This window comes from Mytilus californianus, unplaced genomic scaffold (genome assembly GCF_021869535.1).
Source record: "Mytilus californianus isolate M0D057914Y unplaced genomic scaffold, xbMytCali1.0.p SCAF_2, whole genome shotgun sequence".
Classification (NCBI taxonomy): domain Eukaryota; kingdom Metazoa; phylum Mollusca; class Bivalvia; order Mytilida; family Mytilidae; genus Mytilus; species Mytilus californianus.
In genome coordinates this window covers 71,629,470-71,653,721 of record NW_026262668.1, presented here as the reverse complement: position 1 = coordinate 71,653,721, position 24,252 = coordinate 71,629,470, and the positions used below count along the sequence as shown (strand labels likewise).

Sequence of the window (24,252 nt, the reverse complement as noted above, 5' to 3'; positions counted from 1 at the left end):
CTTTTGCTTATAGTATTTGAGATATGGACTTGACCACCAAAACTTAACCTTCACTGATCCATGAAATGAGGTCGAGGTCAAGTGAAAACTGTCTGACGGGCATGAGGACCTTGCAAGGTACGCACATACCAAATATAGTTATCCTATTACTTATAATAAGAGAGAATTTAACATTACAAAAAATCTTTTTTTCAAGTAGTCACTGAACCATGAAAATGAGGTCAAGGACATTGGTCATGTGACTGACGTAAACTTCGTAACATGAGGCTTCCATATACAAAGTATGAAGCATCCAGACCTTCCACCTTCTAAAATATAAAGCTTTAAAGAAGTGAGCTAACGACGCCCGCCGCTGCTGCCAAATCACTATCCCTATGTCGAGCTTTCTGCGACAAAGTCGCAGGCTCGACAAAAAACCAGATTTTCATGATAAATATTGATAAAAGCACAATAATATGCACTTAAAATAAAAAAAGAATGGGTCTGACGATATGAAGCCCCCGCTCAAGCTTTGCAATTTGCCAAGTTAAAAAGGGCATAACTCTAGAACAAGGAAAGACTAACAACCCAAATTCCAACTCTGTCTGCATGCTGTGGTTCTTAGCATTGTGTATGAGTTTCATAATATTTGAATGAGACAAACTTAAGTAAGAGAGCAGAAACGAAAAAAAAATTGTCATTTTCCAATCTATAAAGGGGCCAAATTCTAGAACAGTACGGAACTCACTGCCCAAATTCAAACTCTGGCTGCTAGTTTTGGTTCTTAACATTGTGTACGAGTTTCATAAAATTTGGATGAGGAAATTTCAAGTTAGAGCGTGGTAAATAAAAAATTTGCAATTTCCCCAGTTATTAAGGGGCATAACTCTAGAAACGTAAGTGACTAACTGCCCAAATTTGAACTTTGTCTGTGAGTTTTGGTTCTTAGCATTGTGTATGAGTTTCATAAAATTCGCATGAGGCAAACTTAAGTAAGAGTGCAGAAACGAAAATCAGACAAGTTTCAAGTTGATGTGAACACAACTTTATGGTAAACTGATACAGAACAGAACAGACAGGAAAACAACATGCCTCCCTACTATCTTTGATTTGAGCATAAAAATAATTGTGCTGAATTATGTCTCTAATTAAAAAAAAATCACAGGGGGGAAGGACTAATTTTCCTTTCATTTGGTTTTTGTGTAGATAGGGAAAGATATGTATATTTTGTTAATATAAAAGAGCAAATTTACAATAAATTTGTTAAAAATTGTACAAATAAATATCAAAATCATATGGTTTTCCAACAAAAATTTAAAACGCTTTGTGAGGTGGTCATCCTCTAAAAAAGATGACCATTTCAAACAAGGAAACTTTCAGATGGATCAAATTTCTAATTTTCTGTTTTTTCAACTGGCTTTCAATAACAGAAGCATCATTCTTTTATTTGCATGTAAGTATGACTAACAAAGTTTTTAGGGAAGAAACATTTAATGTCAAACCGATTAAATTAGTATTCATCTAGCAAGCAAAAATGTAAAATCAATGAAATGGGACTCATCAGCAAGAAGGTTCATGGCAACAAAAATGCATTAGCCATGAACTTGTCACTGAAACTGTTCAGACCTACCTTTAAGGAGTGCTTCAGCTTCAATGACAGCATCAATGGGTGGTGGTTCCACTGCTTTGGCCATGAACTTGGCTATAGGACCTAGCCTCAGTAACTTGATAGACAATGCTAGTTCATGAAGAGGTGTTCTGAAAATCTCTGGTGTTGTATGCTGTTCTAATCTGTTTAAAATAAGTGAATTTCAAAATAAGTATTACACTGTTGTCCATGTTTAATCACTATTTTTCACGAGATTTAGATTGCAGAATATTTCACCTCATTAAAAAAGATTATTCAGGGTATAAACCAATGAGACAGGAATTCAACAACACAAATATCAGAAAGATATATAGAGGTCTACATACAGACTTCAACAACTAACCAGATGTCTATACCATACCATATATAGGGTTATTTTCATGGTTTGGGGCAGTTAATGTTTCATGGCCTTGTACAAGGGATAAAAATGGACAGTAAAATGTTTCTTGTCAAATAAATTAAGCTGTAAAATGTTTACCACAAAAATGTCAACAATATACAAATTGTCCAGTCTAAAAAGAATTGTGAATAAATTAACTGGTAGCTATTAAAGATCTGCTATCAACGCTAAAAAAACCCAAAATAACTTAAGAACGGTAAAAGTGACACTACCCAAATTTGAACTTGATCTGAGTTTTGTGGTAATAAGCATTGTGTGCAAGTCTCATAACATTTAGTTGAGGCTAACTTAAGTAGAGAACAGAAACTAAAAATTCAGCAATTTTTCTATTTGTAAACACGCATAACTCTAGAACGGTTGTGTATAAGTTTTATAACATTTGGTTGAGACAAACTAAAGTTAGAGAACGGTAACGAAAAATTCAGCAATTTTTATCTTTAGAAAGGGACATAACTCAAGAATGGTAAAAGTCTTGCCACCAAATTTCGTACTTAATCTGTATTATGTAGTAATAAGCATTGTGTATAAGTTTCATAACATGTGGTTGAGGCAAACTAAAAACCAGTTGTTGGCATGACACGGGTTATGTTCTTCTCATACATGTTATGATGGCATGATACTAAACCCCTAACGGGAAGGATTGTGCCTGATATTCATATGATGAAGACATAATCTTTCAATCAGTTTAATTGAAGTCTGGAGCTGGCATGTCAGTTAACTGCTAGTAGTCTGTTGTTATTTATGTATTATTGTCATTTTGTTTATTTTCTTTGGTTACATCTTCTGACATCAGACTCGGACTTCTCTTGAACTGAATTTTAATGTGCGTATTGTTATGCGTTTACTTTTCTACATTGGCTAGAGGTATAGGGGGAGGGTTGAGATCTCATAAACATGTTTAACCCCGCCGCATTTTTGCACCTGTCCCAAGTGAGGAGCCTCTAGCCTTTGTCAGTCTTGTATTATTTTTAATTTTAGTTTCTTGTGTACAATTTGGAGTTTAGTATGGCGTTCATTATCACTGAACTAGTATATATATTTGTTAAGGGGCCAGCTGAAGGACGCCTCCGGGTGCGGGAATTTCTCGCTGCATTGAAGACCTGTTGGTGACCTTCTGCTGTTGTCTGTTCTATGGTCGGGTTGTTGTCTCTTTGACACATTCCCCATTTCCATTCTCAATTTTAAAGTATGAAAACGGAAACAAAAAATTTGTACTTGATCTTAGTTTTGTGGTAATGAATATTGTGTATAGGTTTTATAATGTTTGGTTGGGGCAAACTTAAGTTACAGAATGGAAACTAAAAATTTTGCAATCTTTCAATTTATAAAGGGGCATAACTCAATAATGGTTAAAGTGACACTACCCAAATTCAACTTGATCTGTGTTTTATCAGTGGAAGTCAAAATTAAACATTGCATTGTATAAAGCATTGATTGTAGTTGATTCAACTATAATCATGGACAAAGGAAGATAACTCCAATTTTAAAAATTACTTGATATTTAGAAGGAAATAAAAAATTTTGCAATTTTTCCATTTCTAAAGGGGCATAACTCTAGAATGTTAAAAGTTACGCCACCAAAATTCAAACTTGATCTGTGTTTTGTGGTAATAAGCATTGTGTATAAGTTTCATAACATGCAGTTGAGGCAAACTAAAATTAGAGAACGGAAACGGAAAATTCAGCAATTTTTCCATTTGTAAAGGGGCATAACTCTAGATTGGTTAAAGTGAGGCCACCAAAATTCAAACTTGATCTGTGTTTTGTGGTAATAAGCATTGTGTATATGTTTCATAACATTTGGTTGAGGCAAACTGAAGTTAGAAAACGGAAACGAAAAATTCAGCAATTTTTCCATTTGTAAAGGGGCATAACTCTAGAACGGTAAAAGTGACGCCACCAAAATTCACACTTGATCTGTGGTTTGTGGTAATAAGCATTGTGTATAAGTTTCATAACATTTGGTAGAGGCAAACTAAAGTTAGAGAACAGAAACCAATTTTGGGACGTACGTACAGACGGACAAGGGTAAAACTTAATGCCCCCTCCACTACAGCGGGGGCATAATAAAAAGTAAGATGTGACAGAAGACCACCACTGAATAGGTTAATGACTTTAGACAGGCAAATGAATATATAGTATAATTTTTCTTTCTTTTAGTGCATTGTTACAAATACAAACAAAGCTCTTACTTTGATATAATTCTTTGTTAGACTTCCTAAATATTGAAATTACCTTTCAAACCTTGCTCTACTACACAAATGGAAGGCAAAACCTGGTCTAACACGTCCAGCTCTACCTCTTCTTTGTTCTAGGTTGGTCTTTGATGCCCAGACTGTGGCATAATTTGTCATATTGTTATGGGACGTGAACAGTTTCATTTTTGCTCTGTAATCATTGCAAACATATTATCAAGTATATCATGTATTTAAGGATCTATAGATCATCACTACTAAGAAATGAAGTGTGTAAAAGATAAGAAATTCAAAATTTTCTGGAATTAGACAATATATACAAGAACCACTTCATAAAAATTTGACATTGATCAATCATTTCATATATCTGCAAGATATGTATGTCACAATAGAGTATAATATTGTTAATTTGTCTGTTTGGCTTTAATACCACTTTCTATGGGTTAGTTGAATTCAAGGCAGTCTGTTTATTTGGTGGAAGAGTTCTGGAGTAACCAGTACTGAGCTTCTTGTTTAATAAAAGCCTGGCACATAGTGTTTGATCTGTGATCTGTACAGAGAAAAGTCCACAGATATTAGTGTGTTGCACTGGACAGTTTCTCACATTTTGAGTTTTTTCTTTTACTTACTTGCAGCTGTCAACAACAAAGACAACATCATTAATAGTAACACTGGTTTCTGCTATGTTGGTAGATAGAATAATCTGAAAACAGTCATACAGTGAAAATTATTTATTTAAAGGTTATGACTGTAACTATTCAATATATTTTTTAGATATGACTTGTACATGATGAGAATTTCACAAGTGGCAAATATGTCTTTAGGACTTTTTCTGGGAAATAGGTGTACAAGATGACATCCCATTTAATTAATTTAAAAATCTTTATTCTAAAGCTTTGTAAGATTTCAAACCTGTCTAACAGATTTTGACAGTTACATTTAGAGTGTATTTGCTGACTTTTAAGGAAAATTTTTCCAGTAAATTACAATGGGTTGTACAGCTGATCATCAGCAAAAAACCAAATCCAACAAATTGAAATTTTATTTGAATTAACTTATTACCCTCTATATAATCATTTCTGCAGAAAAATACAAATAATTAAGTAAGTCACACCATAAATATAGAAAAATATTATAATATGTTTTATGATTCATGAAAACGTCCATCAATAATATTTGGCATGTTGCCTCAAGTCAGAGAAGCCAATATTTATGGCACATTAAGTTCATTTACCTTTGTTACGCCATCTGGTACTGGATCAAACACCCTTCTCTGGTCCTCCCTAGGTATTTGTGAATGTAAGGGTAACAGTCTATACTGTGGACCACCTGTTAATACATTAAAGTCATTACAGATAAGGACAATGGTGTGTACAGATTTAAAGCAATCCCCCCATATTAAACCAACATACATTTTTTGTGTAATTTTGCATACATTTAATGGACATGCATCTATAAATTACCTACCAGTAAATAACTACCCATGTCAAAAATAAACTCCTGCCCTCTCACATTCATTCCCAGGAGAAATTTACAGCAGTATTTTGAGTTAATATGAATTTTGAATGCTGACAGAACTCCTAAAACTGAAAAATGATATATGTCGCATTTATACTTACAGAGATAAAATCAATAAAAAATTGTAAAACACCTCTATAAAGCTACAGAATGTACATAAAAAAAAAGATGAAAAAAAAATGCATTTTTAACTTTAAATTTAAATTTCTCAAAAACTTTAAAAGAATTTGGTTATAAATGATGGGTTACTGCTAGGAACTTTTCCATTTAATGATATAAACAGTATTCATATGTGGTATCCAGATTCATTTTCAGTAGAAAAATCAATCAGTATTGATATGTAGAGAAAAGAACAAAATATTGGTGCAAACACATTATTCCATACCAAATTCCGGATGCATTTCCAGATGTTTATGGAGGGCAAAGATAAGATTCCATCCTGGCAAGAATATCAATAAAGCTCCTGGTATACCTAGTGTCTTTATGTACTTGATAAGAGCCTGTAAAATATAATATACATATTATATGAAATAAATTTCACTCACATCTTATTGATGAGAAATAATGTTTCTTTACCTATATGATTAGTTTATAATTTAAGCACTTTTAGTCAATACAATGTCATTAATTTGTGATGATAATGAATGGCTGTTAAATGTCCAGTGCCAAATCAAATGCATATTCAGGACGAAATCATGTTAATATGATATAAATATGAAGCATGCTTTGTACTAGACCGTCACTTGCTAGATCTTGATTTTAACGTGTTAAGTCACAAGGTAACAATCCGCATGAAAAAATGTCACCTTACTAGGACACATTATTCTCACTATGAGCCAACCAGTCTTTGCTCTTACTCCTAGATGCTGCATGCTTAGTGGAGAAGCAGCGTATACAAATGTTAAAGTCTTTGGTTTGACCCGACCTGTTATCGAACCCACTATCTCCTGCAATCAATCCATGTGACACCACCACAAGACCACCAAGGAGGTTTCACTAATTTTTAGTTGATCATATAAATCAAGGGTAGTGCTATATTAAAGAAATTTGAAGACAGGAGTACTACAATATTTGAACTTGCTCTGGAGATTTTGATTCAGGAACTAAAATCAGTCAAAATTTAAAAGGCAATTACTGGTATAAGGAGTAAATTGACGGTTTCAGACAGTTTTTGGTAATTTTTTAGATCATGTATTGCTGATATTTTTGCTTTAAAATGTTTCTGTACACCTGTTTCATCTTGAAAATAATAATAGGCAAAAAGGTTGAAAATGGATAAAATTGTCATTTAGAGGCAATAACTTCTATAAGGAATAATTTGATGGGTTCAGTTTGTTTTGATGATAATTTTCCTGTTTAAAAATAAATAATTTTAAATCATCTTACCTCTATCAGTTCAAAGGATAATTCTTTTTCATTTAGCATAGCCAAAGCTCGTTTGGTCTGTTCAGAGTATTCTGAACTCACTTTCAAATTACAGTTTTCCTGAAAAGTTACAATAACAAGAAATGATTGTAACAGGATGCTGTTACGAAGTCTCCCAAACGAAGCTCCCATAATTCATAATTCCCAGGGTCGCCTGACATTGGGCAACATCCAGTGAAAATTGGTTTGGTCCAGTAAAGTTATATGCATTAGTGATGCCTGGGGACTAACCCTGTATATCATTCAAATCATCTTGGCATGACAAACCAGAATATATATGGTTTAGGGGTGGGGATCTCGACCATTTACAAGATACTAGAACATTGGGGGTGGGGGGAACCCCTGGGGACTGACCCTAAACGTCATTCAAATGTTCGTTACATGGCGAACAGGAATATATATGGTTTAGGGGTGGGGATCTCAACCATTTACAAGATATTAGAACATTTGGGGTGGGGGGAACCCCTGGGGACTGACCGTATACATCATTCAAATGTTCGAGACATGACAAATAGGAATATATATGGTTTAGGGGTGGGGATCTCAACCATTTACAAGATATTAGAACTTTCTCAAATGGCAGGGGGTCGGGATGACCCCTGGGGACTAACCCTGTATATCATTCAAACCATCTTAGCATGACAAACCAGAATATATATGGTTAAGGGGTGGGGATCTTGACCACTTACAAGATATTAGAACTTTCTTAAATGGCAGGGGTGGGGGTGACCCCTGGGGACTCACCCTGTATTTCATTTGATGTGCTTTATCATGACAAACCAGAATATATATGGTTAAGGGGTGGGGATCTCGTCCATTTACAAGATATTAGAACTTTCTCAAATGGCAGGGGGTCAGGATGACCCCTGGGGACTAACCCTGTATATCATTCAAACCATCTTAGCATGACAAACCAGAATATATATGGTTTAGGGGTGGGGATCTTGACCAATTACAAGATATTAGAACTTTTTTAAATGGAATGGGGTGGGGGTGCCCCGTGGGGACTAACCCTGTATTTCATTTGATGTGCTTTATCATGACAAACCAGAATATATATGGTTTAGGGGTGGGGATCTTGACCATTTACAAGATATTAGAACTTTCTCAAAAGCAGGGGGTTGGGATGACCCCTGTGAACTAACCCTGTATATCATTCAAACCATCTTAGCATGACAAACCAGAATATATATGGTTTAGGGGTGGGGATCTTGACCACTTACAAGATATTAGAACTTTTTTAAATGGCATGGGGTGGGTGGTGCCCCCTGGGGACTAACCCTGTATTTCATTTGATGTGCTTTATCATGACAAACCAGAATATATTTGGTTTAGGGGTGGGGATCTCGACCATTTACAATATATTAGAACTTTCTCAAATGGCAGGGGGTCGGGATGACCCCTGGGGACTAACCCTGTATATCATTCAAACCATCTTAGCATGACAAACCAGAATATATATTGTTTAGGGGTGGGGATCTTGACCACTTACAAGATATTAGAACTTTCTTAAATGGCATGGGGTGGGGGTGACCCCTGGGGACTAACCCTGTATTACATTTGATGTGCTTTATCATGACAAACCAGAATATATATGGTTTAGGGGTGGGGATCTCGACCATTTACAAGATATTAGAACTTTCTAAAATGGCAGGGGTCGGGATGACCCCTGGGGACTAACCCTGTATATCATTCAAACCATCGTAGCATGACAAACCAAAATATATATGGTTTAGGGGTGGGGATCTTGACCACTTACAAGGTATTAGAACTTTCTTAAATGGCAGGGGGTGGGGGTGACCCCTGGGGACTAACCCTGTATTTCATTTAATGGGCTTTATCATTTAGAACATTTTCAATTAAAAAGATTGTGTTTATCACAAACGGTTTTCAATTTATCATCATTTTAAAATTTTAAAAAATAAAATCCCATAGGGTTCTATAGTAAAACCCTCTTTTCTTTTTGCCCCTCAAAGTACCCCTTATAAACCCCATTGCACAAACAAAACCCTGATTGCACCACTAGACATGTTAGTCTAACATATTGTGAAACCCTAAGTTAATCTGACAAGCGGTTTTGGAGAACGGGTGCGGACAAGTTCAAATTTAAAAGCGGCGGAAGAGGAAGAAGAAGAAGAAGAAGAAGAATAATAATAATAATAATAAGAACTGAGCAAAAACAATAAGTCTTCCCAAACTTCGTTTGGGAGACTTAATAATAATTCCATGTATTCTTAAATAACTATCTTTATCATGCTACGGGTGTGAGATTGAAGTTCTTTATCTGATACATTCTGTTTTTAGATATGAACAACTTGAAGATGTAGAACAGCAATATCATTGATGTAATCTACATAAAGTATTTCACAGGACTTTGTTTCATGTTCAGCTTCCTTAGTTTCCTTGCTTTTTTGACAGATAAAAATATAAATAAAAACAATTTTCTCTATCCTTTAAATGCAAGATTATGAACTGTTTCCCTTTTATTCTACTGTGAACTGATCTAAAATCAAAGGAAGGATTTTTCTTAGTTGAGACAATGTTGTTGAATTCAATATGGTTTTTATCATTGGATCCTATCTGTACGTGTGCAACATAAATCATATATCTAGTTAATAATTTTTTATTTCCCTTCATTCATAATACACTTCAAAAGTTATAAAAATATTCTGTTAATTCTCATAATAATAATAGACCAGCAAACTAAAATCTACAATAAAAAAAAATTTCCTTCTAAGTTACATGTAAAAGCTATGCAAATCCGTATTCTATGTTACAACCATACTCAGGATTATAAAAAAACATTATCTGTCTGTCCTGAACAATATGATGGTTTTTACAACAGTGGTATATATATATATATATATATATATATGGACAAGGAACAATAAGTTTGGAGGGGTAGAATCAACAATATGTCTTGTAAAATATCATGTAACTTAATAAAACAAAAATTTATTACTAATAATGCATGTAGATCAAACAAATAATAAAGTATAATTTACTTCCTGGTCTCCTTCCTCAGCATCTAATTCATCTTTATCTTTTTTCTTTTTCTTATCATTTGGAGGTGGGATGAAGTTCAACATCTGTATACAGTCTTCAAGGTAATATTCTACAATACAAATTACATGCATGATCACTGCTAGTCACTACTAGTCGTAGAGAATACTGCAGTGACTTTAAGGCAGTACTAATAATCCTTTTCCGTAAATATTGTGATTACTTTACTCATTTGGGGATAAAACTATTACTTAGAAATGAATTTTTAGAATTTACTTATTTCTGAATAATACTGTAAAGTTTTTCTTATCAGTGAGTTCTAAGTCACAGACAATTTATATCAGAACTCAATTTACATATACATTACACTGTTATGATGAGACTCAATCTTGAAATGTCCAATTCAATGAATACCATGATATTGTAATTAAGCTGCAATTACTTCAAAATTGGGAATATAGTTATCAATTCTTTTAACTGTGGTCCTTAATTATAGAACATTTTGATTACTTCATGACATCTATGGAATAGAAATATAGTAATCACAGGTATTTCAGGATTACCTTGGAAAAGAATAATATTATTACTTATATACTTTACTTACAGTAACAATAAAATGCTCCGCAGGGCGCAGCTTGATACGACCGCAGAGGTCGAACCCTGAACAGTTGGGGCAAGTATGGACACAATATTCAAGCTTGATACAGCTCTGAATTTGGATTGTGATTAAATATTTGACACAGCATAGGTTTCTGACACAGAATGAATGTGGTCTAAGAACTTAAAAATTTTAAATTGGACATTCACCTATTATGGTCCAATATCCAAAATCTAAATACATGGTTAGATTCAGCATATCAAAGAACCCCAAGAATTCACTTTTTGATGAAATCAAACAAAGTTTAATTTTGGACCCTTATGACCTCAATGTGGACAAAGTTGATAACGGGGACCAAAAATCAAAAATCTAAATGCATGGTTAGATTCAGCATATCAAAGAACCCCATATATTCAATTTTTGTTGAAATCAAACAAAGTTTAATTTTGGACCCCGATTTGGACCAACTTGAAAACTGGGCCCATAATCAAAAATCTAAATACATGTTTAGATTCAGCATATCAAAGAACCCTAAAAATTAAATTTTTGTTAAAATCAAACTAAGTTTAATTTTGGACCCTTTGGACCTTAATGTAGACCAATTTGAAAACGGAACCAAAAATTAAGAATCTAAATACACGGTTAGATTCGGCATATCAAAGAACCCCAATAATTAAATTTTTGATGAAATCAAACAAAGTTAAATTTTGGACCCTTTGGACCTCAATGTGGACCAATTTAAAAACGGGGCCCAAAATCCAAAAACTTAATACACGATTAGATTCAGCATATTAAAGAACCCCAAAAATTCAAGAATAAAACCCCATTGAAATTGATCAAGAAATAAGCAATTTATACGAAGTATCTTCTTTTGCACAATACTGTGCAATTGAATATTTCTTGCTATTGTGCAATACTGTACAATTGACAATTTCTTGCTATTGCGCAATATTGTGCTATTGGATGTTTCTTGCTATTGCGCAATACTGTGCAATTGAAGATTTCTTGTTATTGCGCAATACTTTGCAATTGAAGATTTCTTGCTATTGTGCAATACTGTGCAATTGAAAATTTCTTGCTATTGCACAATACTTATTATATAATAATTTACACATCCTGTTTGGTGTGTATCTCCTACCATATCATTATTATTTGCTTTTAAATATTAATCAGAAATAACCAACTTAAAATGGAAAATTTTAAAAGAAAAAAAAAAAAGAAAAAAATAAATCCCCCCCCCAAATTTTTGAACCCCCTTATGATTCATCACCCCCAAACTCAATCCCAGCCTTCCCTTTGTGGTATGGTACCTTGCAGTACAATTTCAGAGAGATCCATACACTTGAACACAAGTTATTGTCTGGAAACTAGAAAAATGCTTATTTTTGGCCCCTTTTTGGCCCCCAATTCCTAAGTGTTTCGGGCAATTACCCCCAAACTCAATTCCAGCTTTCCCTTTGTGATATGGAACCTTGTAGTACAATTTCAGAAATATCCAAACACTTACACACAAGTTATTGTCATGAAACTAGAAAAATGCTTGTTTGTGCCCCTTTTTTGGCCCCTAATTCCTAAAATTTTGAGGCAATTACCCCCAAAATCAATTACAGCCTTCCCTTTGTGATAAGGAACCTTGTGGTACAATGTCAGAGAGATCCATACACTTACACACAAGTTATTGTCTGGAAGTTACAAAAATGCTTATTTTTGGCCCCTTTTTGGCCCCTAATTCCTTAACTGTTGGTACCATAACCCCCAAAATCAATCCCAACCTTCCTTTCGTGGTATTGAACCTTATGGTAAAATTTCATGGAGATCCATTCACTTAAACTAAAGTTAGAGTGCGAAAACCAATGTGTCTTCGGACGACACTGACGACGAAGACGACGACGACAACGACGACGACGCCAACGTCAAACCAATATACGACCAAAAAATTTTTAATTTTTGCGGTCGTATAAAAACTGAAGCTTTGTCACTTTCAAGTTGCCACCAATATGATATTTAACTGCAAAAAAGTTTTAACCTTTCCTTCTTAATTCAAATGTAACATTTGGTACAATTTTAAATTGAAGAATACTATATTTATCAAGTTGAAAACCACATACCCTGTACAGGATGAGTTCTTCCATAGACTTCAACGATTTTACAATCTCCAAAATATTCAGAAAACAGTGAAGTATCTATAGTGGCTGACATTAGTACAACACGTAACTGTGGATATGTATTTACCATGTCTCGTAACATAATCAGAAGGAAATCAGTCTGAAATAGACAAGGGTATACAGAAACTGACAATAAACATCTATCAATATACAAATGATTATAAAGTGGACGGATGTATTTACTAACGCATATTAAATAGTTATTCATGGCAGTTTACCTTTTTTTTTAAGTGTGGATAACAAATTGTCCCCATAACATCATATAAACACTGATAATACATGTATTGACTTGATGTGTCATAAAATACTATCAAATGACTATATATCAAAAGAACATTGTTTCTCTTCTTCTTTTATGACATCTCTGTAGAAAAGTTTGGGATTGAACCGTAATCTGTTTTCTCTGATACCCACTTATATCATTGACAATAAGTTAATACTCACATTGATATCTCTCTCATGGATTTCATCAACAATAACATGTGATATACCCCTCATACCATTCTCTAATCTCCTCAAGAGAGTACCTGTAAAAGTGCCAATTATTAGTTAAAAATAGTTATACATTCAGATTTTTTTCATATAAAAAAAATTAATAAGACATTAATATTGTGTTGGTGTCAGCTTAGGCATTCAATTTTTCAATGAATTTGATATCTAGGATTTAGAGTGTACTTAAAAGACAGCTCTCGTATGTATCTTTCATAAGGGAAGTAACCAAATTTTTAAAAAGATGACATTAAAAAAGTAGAATTATATGACATATATGTCTGTATTTTTTATCTTTATGGCCATATTTGTTAATTTTTTAGTTTTACAGATTTTCATTCCAAAGACCACAAGTAGGTTACCAGATTACTGAAAGTGGTTATTTCAAACAAAAATCCAAAGTTGGAAGGAAGAAAAATAAAACAAATTTTTGAGAAATTTTGCGCCCCTTTCATCAGAATCTGTTAAGTAAAGAAAATTATCTGCATAAAATGCAATATTTTACCAATTGTTAACAATCACGTTCATATTTATTGTGATCAGTTTCTTTTCTTTTTTTGGCTACTACTTTTTAAACAAACAATAAACATGTTGTTCTTTACATTAAAATTGTGTTTGCAGTTTCAGTTTTGGGTGTTCCTTGTGCTTGCTTAATTCAATAAAAAAGATCAATGGAGTTGGTCACTGAGAAACACCAAAATCTAGTACAATCAGATAAAAACAGATAATTCACCCATCTAAAGTATACTTATTATATTACATTCATATCTAAATCTTAGGCTATAATCATAAGTCTGGGCTAACTTTTCTAAATCACTCACCGACTGTGCAATACAGAATACCACAATATGGCCGTGGAAATACTGATTCAAATCTGACACTGTATCCAACAGACATGCCTAATTCCTCAGATCTCTCCTGAGCTACTCTCTCCGCTATAGATATAGCACTGATTCTTCTTGGCTGCAATAAAAATTAGTTATCATTGTTTCAATGCATAATTATTAATTTATTCTTAAACACTGTTTCAGTTCTTTTTCCTCAAACTTTTTGCCTCATAAAAAAATTCATTATCTGGGTCTAGGATAATGTTAACATTTGGACATGGAAGACCTCTCAAAATACTGTTAAGTTCTGACCATTAATATAATGACAGAATCTACATTTCAGCTTTGGCACTGTGTAATAATGGTTGGTTTCCTTAGTTGAACTATTTCATGATTTGTCATGTCAAGCCTTTTATAGCTTACTATATAGTGTTGGTTTTGCTCATTGTTGAAGGCCATACAGTGACCTATGGTTGCTTTCATCCACATTATTTGGTCACTGAGGGATTGTTGTCTTATTGGTAATCAAACCAAATGTTTTTATTTTTATATGGTAACACTGTTTTAAGGGGTACCAATTTTTCAGGGTAAGGGCCAATGCCAATTTTAAGGTTAGGTTTACGTGTTAGAGACAGGATTATATAATTTACAAGGACTGTAACCCTATATAGTTTTGCACCCCTACAGGTAATGAACATACCTGTGTAATTACAATATTACATTCAGCTCCTCTTCCTTGCTGTATCATCTGATCCATAATAAACTGGGTAACCTGTAATAAAAATTCATTCTATCTTAAATATGTTTTTTTTATAACAGTGCAGATATTAATCTCATGGATTATAAATAATTCAAATTAAAAAATCTGAAACATTTTGCTGAAACTCATGCTTCAGAGAAAAGATTTAAAAGAAATTGGTTTTGCAAGATCAGCCTAGTAAACCTGTCAACTCCCTGAGAAAATATTTAGTCTCCTCAAAATGAAAATTCTACATTTTCTTCGTTGGTATATCCAGAAATGATAATGAACAATATTCTACATTTTACTTCATGGGCATAAGCTTAGCCTTTAAGTAACATTATACCATTAAACCGTCTGTCTTATTTTCACTTTTTTAGAATGAACCACTAACCTCATTCGTTAGAAGATCTAATGTCACGAATTATATAAGGTCCCTGGATAAATGCTATTCCAATTCATGTTGTCTTTGAAAGTGACATGCTTCATCATTGTAAACTTTCCTTTTGCATTACTGCAAACTATATAATACTTTTCTGAATTTTCAATTGAACTTTGTAAAGTTTACCTGAGTGGTCTTGCCACAACCTGTTTCTCCTCTGATAATAATACAAGAGTTGTTATTAATTTCATTCAAGATGTAATCATGTGACTGAGACACTGGGAGATGGGTTCTCTCTTCTATCATCTACAAATTAAACATTACATGAATATAAGGAGATGAGTGGTATATGGAAATGAGACAGCTAACCAATAACTCAATAAAACATGAAAGAAGTTTATTTAACTGTCTCATTACATTTTTTATTCTCTATTTTACAAGTTCCATGAAAAGAAAAACAAAAGCCGAATTGAAATTGTAGCTAAATTTAGCAAATGTCCTCTTTTGTTCAACTCAAACCAGTAGTATGTGCTCATTTGTAAAATAAGCTCCATTCTTTTATACCTGATAGGTTTGATGTGAACCATTATTTGATATTTTCATGATTAATAAAATATAACAAAAAAAATGGTTTCTTTAGTTTCTATGACAAAACACATCATAAATATGAGAAAAAGAAGAACATTTCTCCTTTGAACCTTCAAATTTACATTAAATATTTACATAAAATTTAGAATCTAATGACCAAAGATATACAGTAAATATTTCAACAAACCTTTTGTAAATTCTGGTCAGTATTTCTTTGTCTTTCTGTTGATTCATATAAATCTCTACTAATCTGGTCAAGTGAAGCCTTCAATTTCACACAAAATATAATGATAAGTTAGATTTATGATTAATATTAAAAGCTAAGGGCTGTTCCAAAATTAAACTCAAATACTTAAAAAATTTGCAGTATAAAAGTTGAAATTCTGTTCTTTTATAATTTTATAATATTAGTATGGGCTGAATATATGTTTATACAACCATAAAAGATAAGTTATATCAGTAAACTGGCAAAATTACACAAAATCTTGACTGTATAACTCATACATGTTGAGAAGTAAAATAGAGCACAACCCAAACTCCAAAAAGATATTTTGATTATTGGTTGACCCATGTTAAGTTAGCCAAAATGTCCTAAAATTTGCATACTTTGCTAAAAATCTAACAAATTCCCCATAAAAAGTCAACTTCTCTATTAAAGCAAGCCTAAGGAAATGTTAACATTTTCAGAAAGCTTATTCTGAGTTAAAACAAGAATGTGTCCATAGTACACTGATGCCCCTCTCACACTATCATTTTATATGTTCAGTGGACCGTGAAATTGGGGTCAAAACTCTAATTTGGCATTAAAATTAGAAAGATCATATCATAGGGAACATAGTGTACTAAGTTTCAAGTTGGGTGGACTTCAACTTCATCAAAAACTACCTTGACCAAGAACTTTAGCGGGACAGATGGACGGACGGACAGACGAACGGACCAAAAAACATATCTAGGTGGGACATAAAAATTGTGATTTATAATGGTATTATTTTTTTTAATTTTTGGTTAAGTAAGCCCATAGTATACTGTCTCCTTTTAATTATTTTTGATGAATTCCAGCATTAATATATAAACGCCAATACTAAATTAAAGAAAAATAAATTACTACTTATTATTATTATATCTAATTATATGGTGTGACTTTGTCAAAGTTGTAGATTTAGTTAAACAGCAATATATAATAACTCTTGATCGAACTGTAATGTTTATGCTTCTTTTTATGAAACAGCACAACTTCATCAACTTTCCAAAGAAACAGTTTTGCAGGTTTTGTTTATTAAAAAAATATTACCTAAAATCGAGCTTTTTTCAGTTTTCAAAACACTTTAGGTTGCTCCAGCTCTTAAAGAGGTCCATGGTACTTACATGAGCTAGTGGGCCTTCATCAATATTACAATTAGACCATGGATTCCAGTTTTCCTGTGGTGGTGACCAGGGGACAACTCCACCTGTATTTCGCTTGGGTGCAGGTTCAAATTCCTCTAATGACGTATGCGACATCATTGATACAGGCTGACTGGTATCATCTGGCTGTATAATAAATTAATACAATGTCATCCAGGTTATTGTTTAACCATGGTCAGGACAAGAAATTGATAATTAGAAGTGTAACAGTTTTTATATTAGACAAACTTATGTCACTAAATGATGTGCTTCACTTTAAATTACATGATTTTGACAATGATACTGCATGTTAATAGCAGTTAAAATTTGATACATAATGACAATCTATACACACTTTCTCACATAAGAAGTAAGTATGGGACTAGTTTCATTATACATTGTAACTGAAAATACCAGAAAAAAACTCTTTAAAAAATCAGAAATAAAAAGCTGCAATTTTGCATCAAAAGATTATGTTCCAAAGAAAAAATATAAAAATTTGATATATTATTTTTTTGTTTAACTTTCTTTTTTTTAAGATCTGAAATTGTTTCATATAGCATAAGATATGAATCAAAACCAGAGATTATTTATTCAAATACTGTAAATTCAGAATTATTGCGAGGTTTTTATTAATGCGAAAAATGCGACTAGGTGAGAATCGCAATAATAAGAACTCACACTCTGATATCTTATACGTATATCAGTATGCAGATTTCCCTGAAATCGCAATAATAAACCTCGCATTTATGTCTATTCCTCAAAAATCACAATAATAAGTGCACGCAATAGTTTCTAAATTTACAGTATATGAAAATGAGTGAGATTTTAATGCATTTGTGCAGATTTTAATTTTTTTTTTCAATCAGTTTATGAAAAAGCATAGGATTTTTAGTATTCAAAAGCAGCAGTGAGATGTAAGTGGACTGAATGAGTTGTGTTTATCTGACTGGTCTTTTTTTTCTATTGCTGACCCTGAACCATGTTTATTGTTATTTTTGGAAAATGAATATGAAGTATTGAGTTATCTTTCTTGGCCAGAAGTAAACAATCTCATGGTGGTGCTTTTAATGAAAGGAGGAATAAACAGTTACAGATATATACATACAAATATAAAATATGGAGTTGATCTAAATAGAAAGGAATCGTTGAAAAAAACAACTCATCAGATTTTAAGCAAGTTGCTTGAATTTATTGAAAAACTGCTTTTCTTCGTGAATTTATTAAAAAAAAAATTATATACAATAACTGTCTTTTGATGAGGTAAATATGTGGTTTTATTGACTTTTGAAAAACTGATATTAGTTTTTCAATGTCAATTAAACCACATATTTACAGAAACAAAAGACAGTAATTGTTTTATTCCATATTCCGAAAGAGTACAGATAGAAATGTATGTTATGACAATTATTTACCAAAACCAATTGTACATCAAACGATTTTAACATAATTATACGCGTAAAAGCACACAACGTTTTGCCGATGAATATGCTTATTTATTCAAAATCCCATTCATATAGAAAAATTTTCTAAAGCTCTATCAATATGGAATAATATAAATTATGTTTCTAGCGTTAAACTGCAATATACAATGCAATTTGCAATCATGTGATTACTGGGTTCCCTAAACAAAATAAAATACAAAAACAAAATCAAATGTTGACCCATTGTTTTCACAGATGCAACCATAAACACACATTCCCCTCCCTAAATAATTTGATAGCTAAATCAAAGTATATATACCCTTCTAACAGGTTCTATATTCCATGCTTCCAAAGCTTTATTGACCAAATTCTCTGTTTCACTGCTAATAGCAACTTCATATTCATCCAACTGGAAAAAATTGAAAGTATGTCAACAAATTAAGATTAATCCTTTCTATGGATGAGCAGAATATTCAATCTAAGTGATCACTTTCACCATTGTATATAACATTTTTCCTATCAGATTTTCAATGTAGAAATCCAACATGGCACAGGGAAGATGCAAAATTAGTTGAAATATAAGCCATACCATTAAAAATTTCAATATTGCCACGTTTTCATACCAATAACTTCTTTTTTAAGCAACATTGTATCATATACATGCAACACCAATGAATATTGCAGGTCTTCTGATTTTATTCATTCAGGTATACTATGTTGATTCATTATTAGGTGTACAGTACTCACTTTTGTTAATTTCATAGAATTTGGTAAACCATGAATTTCAGATTTCTTGTATACCTGTATCATAATTTGTCAAAACCATAAAATCAATTTATCCAAAATAATATTAATTTTCCTCAATACATGAAAAATAAGCATCCATAAAAAAAGGAATCCACAATTATACCTTTTCTTGATCTTTCTTTTTTGTCTGTCCTGTGTAAGCTTCAATTACACCCATGTGAAACAGTTGTCTTACAAGAGACAAGGCACAGGATTTAGAAGCTACCTGTTTGTTAGATCCATGTTCTCTAGCATGGATATCTGAAAACAAGTGTTTTCATAAGCAAGATCGATAATTTTTTTCACATATATTATTCGTAGATATAAATTCCAATAAGGAACACATTTTACGTTATTGTAGAAATTAAAAGCCATCTTTTTAAGTAGTTTCCGCCACTGGTCTTCTCCAGTTTCTTTATTATCCTTCTAACCTACACTGTAGAAAATTCACTTTTCCCAATCATTATGATATTGTAATAACATCTAAATGATTGTTAAAAGTGGCTTGTCTACCATGTAGGTTAGAAGGATTATAAAGAAATATCTGATGCCAAATAAGTTTTGTTACATTGAAAATAAATGTTCATACCAGGGAAATTGTAAAAATCCAGAAATTTGTGTAAAAGGAACATTTTAATATTCTAGAACACCATCTCCCAAGTTAAGTGTCATAATAATATCAGAAGTCCAAAATTATAGTATTATTGTTATCTTAAAAACATTATACAATTTTATAATATTTTACATCATCTTTGAAAATCACATTACGTATGTCATGTAATCTGCAAATTATCACTAAAATTGATTACAGCAGTAATAATCAAGGTGGTTGTGAGCACTGAAGGATTAAAGATTACCACACTCATTTTGCAGTGGGAACTTAAAATTGCATAGCATTAAGCACTGATAGGCATTACTATGAATTGGAGCTATATAATTGTAGATGGTTCAACTACAATTATGGACAAAGGAGGATAACTCAAATTTTAAATATAACTTAAACAATGACATCATTGATATTTTTTGAACAGATCATACTGGATTCATGCACCATGCACAATTATGTAATTTTCTTGACAAGTATAGTTATACACATACACATCATTTTGTAACTTGAATATCATTGTTAAAATTTCTTCAAATGTTCATGGATAGCATACTGTGCTCAACGCACCATGTTTTGTTTATCTTCAAAGTAGTGATAAAAGTCTCGAAAATTGATAGCTATTAAGCAAGCCAAATAAGGGTTTTGATTGCATGAATGCATTCTTTACCCTAAAAATTTCCTGCAGTACACACAGCAGAATAGTTTATAGATAAAATCATTGCCACAGCAAGCTTTGGCTAAGAAACAATAAAGCCTTGTTGATGGTTTTGTTTGAGATATTTTATATTTCTTTTTCTAACATTGGATAAGGTAAATCTCAATGCATTTTAAGATATGGAATATTTCTAACTACTTTAAGGGACAGTTGTAAAAATTTTACAGCTATAAAAAATTGGGTAACTTTAAAAAGACTTACGCTAAATTGAAAAGCTAGTGAGAAGATGATGATTTAAGAGAGTAAGTATAATACAGAATCTTGTTTTATGCTATAGTACAACTTACATTGTCTCAGCTTGTTCACATAAAACTTCATCTCGGCAATAAAACTCCTACAATATCATTAACTCTATGATTAATAATATATACAATTGAATCAATAAAACTTGATTTTAAGGATCACTTCAAAGATAACCTGTTGATCCATTTATTAATGAAAATAACTTGAAAAATGAGTTCTTTGATATACTTTTAACAAATAAATCATTCAAAATAAGTATTAGTTCATTCATTAAATATTAGCATATTAAAATTATTTGAAGTGAAGTATATTTTGCACTTTGAAATCACTTTCTTATGTTTATGGATCTCAACTGTTATAGTTTCTGGAAAGTATTTATATGTTCTTATATTTCACTGTCTCATTGGTGTAACCTAATCAAAAACGTTAAACTTGTTCATGCCATGGTCTCTGACACTGAAAACACTGCTAAGTTACGCTTCCGCAAATATCATTTAAAAACAAACAACTTGTCTGAATAGTAGTTAAAAAAATACAGTCAAATATTTCTGACAAATTTCTTAACATCTGATAGCATTGAAGACAAGTAAAAATTAACAAAAGACAGACTGGGACAAAACACTGAGAGCAAAAACACACTACCTGGCAGTGCCTGCCTTCAATACCTACTCTGTATCGCTTTAACAAAATGAGCTATATTTCATAAAGTTGACACCACTTTAAGTGTACCATGAGAACTGAGTGATAATCAGATATAGATGTCAGAAAATAACATGACTCTGGTATGAATCTGCAGATTTCTTTAAATTTTGTTTTCCTTGGTAGTCCTTGTAGAAAATCTGCTGGTCCTCACTATTATTTCTATTGCAAAATACCTAAATTTGTGTCGGTCTTTTTCAAAATTTTGGTGGTCAAAACCCACTTTTCAAGAACTCTGAATCTGGGGCTTGACATATGATACAATTGTCCAGTGTTGAAGACAGTATGCCAACCTCTTGATCATGAAAGTTGATGTTTTTTTTAAGGCCAGGGGGCCGAGTGGTCTAAGTAGTTGAACAACTGTATCACTAGCCTGTCAATACCGAGGTTGTGAGTTAGAATCCTGCACATGGCAGGTGCGCTCCACTCCAATCTTAATTGACTAGGATTGTCAGTATTCCTACCGAAGGTCTGTGGTTATCTCCGAGCACTCCATCTTCCTCCACCAATAAAAACTGACCACTATGAAATAGCACAAAAGTGCTGAAAGTGGCATTGAAACCAATCCATCAATCAATCGACTTTTTTTTTTTAAGTTGTTAAAAAGGAGTCTCATTAACCAATAACACACATGTTCTTTTATTCATATTACTATGCACAGTTTGAAGCTTGTCAAAACTTGCTCATATATGTAAACTATAGATTTTGCTTACAACAACTTTATTTTTTGACAGATGAACAGAAAAAATGGCATTACTGAAAATTCAGAAATTATTGCGAAATTTTTATTAATGCGAAAAATGCAAAAGTATCAGGTTCACAATAATAAAAACTTGCATTCATAATTTCAGTAGTGTTGGTCCTTCATAAAATTTTTGCAATCACATAAATTTAATTTCTCGTTTTTGCCACAGGACAAGGACTTGTAGTAAATATTCATTAAATAAAAATAAAAACATGTATATAAACAACATATTCATGGGCAGTTTAATAATTTATACTTAATACATCAATATTAATTTCTAATCTTACCTGGTATTGTCTTCAGTTTCTTAGGGTCTCACTTCCTCTGTCTGTTATTCACACTGTGACACAAATAATGTCTTGTTTCAAAATAATGATACATCATATCAAATCATTATCCCATTATCTACATGGTGTCAATTACACCACATAGGTAATGTTTTGGCTTTTCCCTTAATAGTTTAACACAAAATAGCCATACGTCAATATATGAAACTTTTTTTAAATCTGGAAATAAGCTATTCTTTAAGCTTTTTAATTTCAAGAAATTCCAATTGATAAATATCATAATTGAAAAATTTGGTTGAAAATTTCTTTTTAAACCATCGTTATCAAATTACAACATTTTATGAGCTGAAGGTCTTTTGCTGAACAGAGGGAGAAAATAAATAATAATCGACCTTTAGCCCACAAAATATGTAATTATATTAAATATACATAAAGCTGATGTATTATGATGTATCATAGTTGAAAACCAGAGATTATTTGTCAGGTGCCATATTATCAGACCCTAAGAAACTGAAGACTTTAAAAAGGGCCTTTATATCATACATTTCTGACAAGTGTAGTAAGTGACCATGTATAGAGATAACAAGAGGCTCTCAAGAGCCGGAATCGCTCACCTGTATTTTTATGCTTAAATCTTTCATCAATGATTATTTTTGCTTTTCAATACATATTAATGGGTGGTTTAAAAATGCCATTTAAATGTTCTTTGTATCTGTCATATTTTCTTCAAAAGCAAAAAAAATGCACTTTACCCCTATGTTCCATTTTAGCCATAGTGGCTATGTTTTTTGACATACAAGGAAATAAAATACAAAATTTATACTAGATACTCTGAAACTCATTCAGCCCAAGTTTGGCTGAAATTGATTCAGCAGTTTCAAAGGAGAAGATTTTTTAAAGTAAACAAACTAGATGAACAAATTGTGAAAAATTGTCTTTAAAGGACAATAACTCCTTAAGGGGTCAATTGACAATTTGGTCATATAAAACTTATTTGTAGATCTTACTATGCTGAACATTTTTGCTGTTTACAGTTTATCTTTATCTATAATAATATTCAAGATAATAACAGAAAACTGCAAAATTTCCTTAAAATCATCAATTCAGGGGCAATAACCTAAAAATCAGATATCCGATTTGGCTGATAATTTCAGAGCAGGTAGACCTTGATCTAATGAATACTTTAACTTCTTGTCTGATTTGCTCTAAATGCTTTAGTTTTTGAGATATAAGTCAAAAACTGCATTTTACCCTATGTTCTATTTTTAGCCATGGTGGCCATGTTTTCTGAGGAAACATAAAATAAAACAAAAAATTTATTCTAGGTAACCTAAGAATCATTCAGCTTAAGTTTGGTTTAATTTGGTTCAGTAGTTTCAGAGGAGAAGATTTTTTAAAGTTAGAAAA

The 24,252-nt window shown here is 32.2% G+C and overlaps 1 protein-coding gene across 2 annotated transcripts in view; it reads right to left on the bottom strand.

The window, feature by feature from the left end:
- Window positions 1-24,252, bottom strand: part of LOC127728035 (ATP-dependent RNA helicase A-like) — an 88,841-nt gene that overhangs the window by 41,973 nt on the left and 22,616 nt on the right. Inside the window, exons 2-19 of one of the 2 annotated variants that reach the window (XM_052235197.1) lie at window positions 22,846-22,898; window positions 21,159-21,205; window positions 19,674-19,810; window positions 19,083-19,172; window positions 17,322-17,486; window positions 16,144-16,221; window positions 15,555-15,674; window positions 14,948-15,019; window positions 14,242-14,383; window positions 13,376-13,458; window positions 12,875-13,031; window positions 10,171-10,280; window positions 7,127-7,225; window positions 6,126-6,240; window positions 5,457-5,551; window positions 4,852-4,925; window positions 4,263-4,415; window positions 1,610-1,770 (exon numbers count right to left, since the gene is read on the bottom strand). In XM_052235197.1, coding sequence (XP_052091157.1) covers window positions 1,610-1,770; window positions 4,263-4,415; window positions 4,852-4,925; window positions 5,457-5,551; window positions 6,126-6,240; window positions 7,127-7,225; window positions 10,171-10,280; window positions 12,875-13,031; window positions 13,376-13,458; window positions 14,242-14,383; window positions 14,948-15,019; window positions 15,555-15,674; window positions 16,144-16,221; window positions 17,322-17,486; window positions 19,083-19,172; window positions 19,674-19,810; window positions 21,159-21,189 — 1,882 coding nt within the window. In that variant the 5' untranslated portion in view covers window positions 21,190-21,205; window positions 22,846-22,898. The remainder of the gene's footprint in view (window positions 1-1,609; window positions 1,771-4,262; window positions 4,416-4,851; window positions 4,926-5,456; window positions 5,552-6,125; window positions 6,241-7,126; window positions 7,226-10,170; window positions 10,281-12,874; window positions 13,032-13,375; window positions 13,459-14,241; window positions 14,384-14,947; window positions 15,020-15,554; window positions 15,675-16,143; window positions 16,222-17,321; window positions 17,487-19,082; window positions 19,173-19,673; window positions 19,811-21,158; window positions 21,206-22,845; window positions 22,899-24,252) is intronic. The other variant, XM_052235196.1, reaches the window with a different exon arrangement.